A 5,623-nucleotide genomic window follows, 5' to 3' on the forward strand; every position below is an offset into this window, starting at 1 on the left:
TCAATCTCTCCAGAAAAAATATCTCCACATTCTCATATTAAATAACTTTGGGGAAAAAATGTCTCCTTGTTCTCATATTAAATAACTTCAATGCTGATCTGTTGGCTAATTTGGTGTGAAGATTAAACCAAAATTAACTTTGGTGATGAGGGAAAAATGGTTATGTTCCCTTTTCTTAATGGTTAATTACAATACTCCAAAACTTAAGAAGAATAATTGCTAATGATTTAATGTAATATTTTGATGCTTTATAAATTTTAGTTTCTATCACATTAATATTTGTCCATAACCAAGTAGAATAATTTATATATTGAAACATTTTGTTCAAAATTTTACAAGTGGAACAGATTTTTACTAGTGGAATAATGTAGATATTGTAACATTTTGTTTAAAAAATTGAAAATCTGAAACATACTCCATCTCTACTAATTTAAAAAAAAATATAATAACTATTTTCAATTTTTATTTAAAAATGAAAGATAAAAAACTTAACTATAGATTAACATATGCAATAGATATTTTAATAAACACTTCCTTTGGGAAGAATAACCATGAATATAAATTTCATTACATTGAAATGGGAGTACTGGGTCTTGTAATGTAAAAGAAGACTTTATAAATGATGTATAGTATCAATATTAACCGTGAGTATAAATTTCTGTATTGAAAATGGGATTACTGCTGCTTGTAATGTAAAAGCAGACTTTTTAAATGATGCACACATCAATATTTTGAAAAGCATAAGAATCTCATGATAAATAAACAAAATAAAATATGGCTATCTGGTATGTCATTACATTCTGGTATATCATGCCATCACGATTATGTAATTGCCCTAATTTTACCCCTATGAAACCAAAGGAAACCAAGTCGCGCAGGACTGGCATTTATGAAGTGTTGCGTATGTCATTACATACTGGTGTATCATGCCATCACGATTATGTAATTACCCTAAGTTTACCCCTATGAAACCCAAAGAAACAAAGTCTCGCAGGACTGACGATGTATCAGACACGAGGATTATTTTACTTCTTGGGACGGCGGAAAGGAAAGCTTTGCTGACATTTCTTCTCCATGAGGGAGAATTATAAAGTTCGACTGGCTCTGCTGAGTCTGTTCCAGACGTCCTGGCTGGAGTGGAAGTCACCCAAATCTATTCCCGCGTCTCTTTGCTCCATGGCAGAAAGGTTAGTAACAAGGTTGCTCACGCCCCCTCTATGCATATAGCTTGGAAAGCAACTTGGACCTTCTGCCGCGGCTGCCGGCGGTGGCAAAGACTGGACTGCGTACTGATTCTGGGGCATGGCAGAATGATGGTCTTCCCAAACAGAATATTGCTGATTCTGTTGAGCGATCTCTTGATACCCAGTGGGCATTGAATATGGAGTCCTGGATTGGTTGTCATTTATGTAGTCAGCTATCTGGATATTGCGCGAACCTTCGACTAGGCACTCCGGGAGCTGAGGGCGAGTACGAGCTAGCTGCTCCTTCAATATTTCGTTCTGCTCCCTCAAATATTCGATCTGCCCACTCAAATTTTCATTCTGCCACTTCAAACATCCATTCTGTAATGGAAAAAACTAATCGAATTAGTATTAAAACTCGTACATTGACGTTTTTCGATCAGAAAATACATGCTATATGATGAATATTAACCTACCTCCTGTTGGAGCGCATTAATAATGGAAATGCAACCGTGCACAGGATCGCGGAGCCGAGCCTGTGCCTCATATAAGATGCTCGCCACCGCACCTTATCGTTGTTCCACTGGCAGCTGCTGCAATAGCTTAGCAAAATTGCTATGCCCGAAGACTTTTTGTATAGAACGAAATTGATCAACCCCTGTTTCGTCGGCGCTGAAATGGGGCGCAAATAAGCAGTTCTCCAAACACTTTTTCCTGAGTAGCCCGCAGGCTCCGCAAGGAGACGACCTTGCCATAGTTGTACTTAGTTTGTCCTTGACTTCTTTGCTGCCTTACGATTTGGCCCGATCCTGCTATTCGGCTTATATCTGGCTCATTTCACGGAATTGTATACTGTGTTGGGGCTATATAAAGGCGCCCTTTCGAACACAAAATGCTTTTCTTAGGGTTTTAAAAGGAGGGGAGTGTCCAAACCTAATTTAAAAGTAATTTGAAAAGTATTAGGCGGTAATGCTTATGGGCCTTTTGTAGTAAGGCGGGTATTTTGTTCGGGTTTTATGACGTGGGTTCTTGATACTTTGCCCAACATCAAAGTGCAAAACCCTATTAGTTCATGTTTTGTTATCTTATTAATTTGAATGGTTACGTTATTTAAAAGCTTATTTTGTTGGGGTTTTATGACGTGGGTTTTGGATACTTTGCCCAACATCAAAGTGTAAAACCCCATTAGTTCATCTTTCACTAATTAATGATTACGTTATTTAAAGAAATAATTAAATAGAGTTTTTTTAATAATAAATATTAATATATATTTTATTGTATATCACTACTTTTTTATTAATTATTATTATTATTAATTCTACAACTATATATAATTGTAACCACTCTTAATAAATTTTTAGAACAAAGTACATATGACTCGATCAAAGAATCAACTCCTAATAATTTTTTCAAACAATATACATATGCCGAGATCAAAGAATCAACTCCTAATAATTTTTTCCGAACAATATACACATGATGGGATCAAAGAATTATTATTTTGGAATTTATCATTTTATAATTTTTTAAAACATCTATTTAAATTAAACTATTAATAAATTTGGATACAACTGAATTTATGATAAGCATCAAAAGAGTTACTCCATAAATATATTTCATATTGTTTAAATTTAGAAAACATGTAATCATATTCTTAATTATGGATATTTACCCTCATTTTACCATGGAATTAGCTTTCTTACAATACCATGAGTCACTATCATAGTTTATTAACATTATATGTTTAATATGACATCTTCCATTTTACCATGGAAATAGTTTTTTTACAATACCATGGGTCAATACCATAGTTTATCAACACTATATGTTTAATATGACATCCTATTTAAATAATTAATTTGTTTGAGATAAATTAAGTATAAATGCATTAACCAACATAAAATTAAGTCTTAACCCTCTACCTATGAGTACTATTATGAATATTCTCACAAATTTCATTTATGTTGAATCTCTTTACCCCATCATCCATACCTCCTGGATGTAAAATATTTTATTTTCAAATTTTATAATATTTTACGTTCTTTTCATTATACTGGATCACTATTAAGTGTACCCATGAAATTGAAAATAAAACATATAAGAAAATCATATGTCATAACATAAAAATAAAGGTTTATATTTTCCTTTTTTCTTATGGCTTAGAAATTTTATATACATTAACATTGATTGAGGAAATCATATGGATGTTGTGGCAAATATGGACATTAATGATACTTTAGAGAATAAAACTTTATTGTAGAGAGAAAATATATTAATAGATTTACATTAGTCAAAAAGTGTTATAAATATAAATACATAAAGGTGTGTTTAAAGATAGGAAACATTTGAGACACAATTTATTTGGTTGAGGGAATATCTCCACCACACATGAATTTAGGAAGCTACTTAGTTGGAGAATTAGACCAAATACGCATCAGCGCACTCACAAGAGGATGATTTCCTCAAAATTGGTAATGGGGTGATCATGAATGTGTTCACATTCCTAGAAATATCTATGCATTCGTGTGTGTCTGGCCTCAATAAGGCCCAAGCTTCCAACCAAGACACTAGCGAGGATATGATCTTAGCATGGCTTAGGAATGTGTTCATATTATTAGGAACAAGTAACATGAGGAGAAGGGATTCATGTCACTATGGATGTAAACTATGTCTAAGAAATCATGTATCTAGCCGTCAATATTCATGTTGTGCGTGAATAGGATTTCTAGGATTTGGATGAAGTTTATGCTTAAGTTGTACTACTGGGTCAAACATATTGGACAATGAACAATGCTTCTCAAGTGCGCAAACTAGTGTTTCATCTACAACACAAATAATTACATCTGAGAGAGGGTTCTTGCACTCTTTTTTGGAACTCCTAGGTTCCTTTTGACAGAGGTACTGAAATGGTCACACACAATAATAAGGTATCTTTTTTAGGGTGTTATATTATTTAAATTGAGGGAGGAGTTACTCATATTTTATTCTGTATCGGTTATTCATATTGGAATTATCTTGAAGATGAATTCTCTAATTTATATTGTTAGTGTTTTTCTAACCAACAAAGAGAACTACAAATGAATGGTTTTGAAAAATTAGGAATACCCTCAATTTTAATGACTCATGGAAGGGCATATATAATGAAGAAGAGACAATTTGATAGTTGAGTATGTAGATGGATCCTATTGTTAGGCCAATAAATGATGAGAAGGTTAGATTAACAAATGATGATTCGCTAGGTCGATGCAAGGGGGCCAGGCCAATACAAGTGAGTGGCGCACAACATATTACTCCCTCAACTATTAGATGGGTAAGGCTAAGATTAGATGATGGGAATTCAATCCTTATATAGCCTACTATATTACTAATAATCATTCAATACTGGGTTGTATCAGGATGGAGCTCATCCTTTGTTCCTATACCTTCATTACTATAATTGAAACTCCCACATCAAACAAAGAGCCAACCGTTGAGGAGCATAAGGACAATAAGTCTTATGCCTTCATTATTGTTTCCTTAAGGGAAAAGATGATTCATCATGTTATTCAAATGGAAAATTATTATAATGTGTTAGGACAAAAAGGACAATCTAAATCTCCTTTAATTAAGCTTGATGTAAATTTTTGGTTTCCAATATATTATGGTGAACTTAATTCTAAAAAGTTGGATAATTGGTTTCGACAAAATTAAGTTTATTGCCATATCCAAAATATTGATGATGATGTAACTGAGATCCAACTTGCGTCTCTTCGATTGGGAGGTAGAGCTCTCATATGGTGGGAGGCCAAAACTCAAGAAGATCTTAAGAAACATTGTAAAATTATCTCTTCTTGGAATGACTTTATAGTTCCATTAAGGAAATAGTTTTATCCTTTGGCATACATGCAACAAGAAGTGATGAGATGAAGAATTCTTAAACAAGTTAAGGGTGAAATTGTCCAAAGTTATAATCAATAATTTTATAAGAAGGCTTTAATTCTGGATATTCCTTTACATATGTAAGAAGCACTTCTCAATTATATTGGTGGTTTACATAGCTAGCTTAGACACACGTTTCTTATGTTTAATCCAAACAAATTGGATGAAGTATGTGTGCAAGATAAGCATATAGAAAATCAATGTAAGAATGTTTGTGAAGATTCTTAAAAGAAACCATCTAAGCCTACTATTTGATAAATAAAAAGGGAAAGTAAACGGAAAAGGGGAGAAGAAAGGAAAAGGTGAAGGAAAGGGAAAGGAAAAGGAAATATTGATACCACAATTCAACAAGGTTTGGGATCTAATTCAGGTTATGAAACCAAGATCACAACCATGGGAATGAAATCCATGCCTTCTAATGCAAGTACTAGTTCTTCTAAAACGTTCTTTGAATCTCAGGATGAGAAGAAAAGGAACGAGCTTTCTCATATTAGAGTCATAACAAAGCATACTAAGCTTGG

The 5,623-nt window shown here is 33.3% G+C and overlaps 1 protein-coding gene across 1 annotated transcript; it reads right to left on the reverse strand.

The window, feature by feature from the left end:
* Positions 1-1,085: 1,085 nt before the first annotated feature.
* Positions 1,086-1,939, reverse strand: LOC149149422 (uncharacterized). The gene is made up of 3 exons (XM_089442477.1): positions 1,841-1,939; positions 1,661-1,720; positions 1,086-1,565 (listed from the first exon to the last, which is right to left on the reverse strand). The coding sequence occupies exons 1-3, from the start codon at positions 1,937-1,939 to the stop codon at positions 1,086-1,088; spliced, it is 639 nt and encodes a 212-aa protein (XP_089298603.1).
* Between the last annotated feature and the right edge of the window lie 3,684 nt (positions 1,940-5,623).

Source organism: Pinus tabuliformis, chromosome 9, assembly GCF_031772625.1.
Source record: "Pinus tabuliformis cultivar Carrire ecotype Pingquan chromosome 9, CPIR1, whole genome shotgun sequence".
Classification (NCBI taxonomy): Eukaryota; Viridiplantae; Streptophyta; class Pinopsida; order Pinales; family Pinaceae; genus Pinus; species Pinus tabuliformis.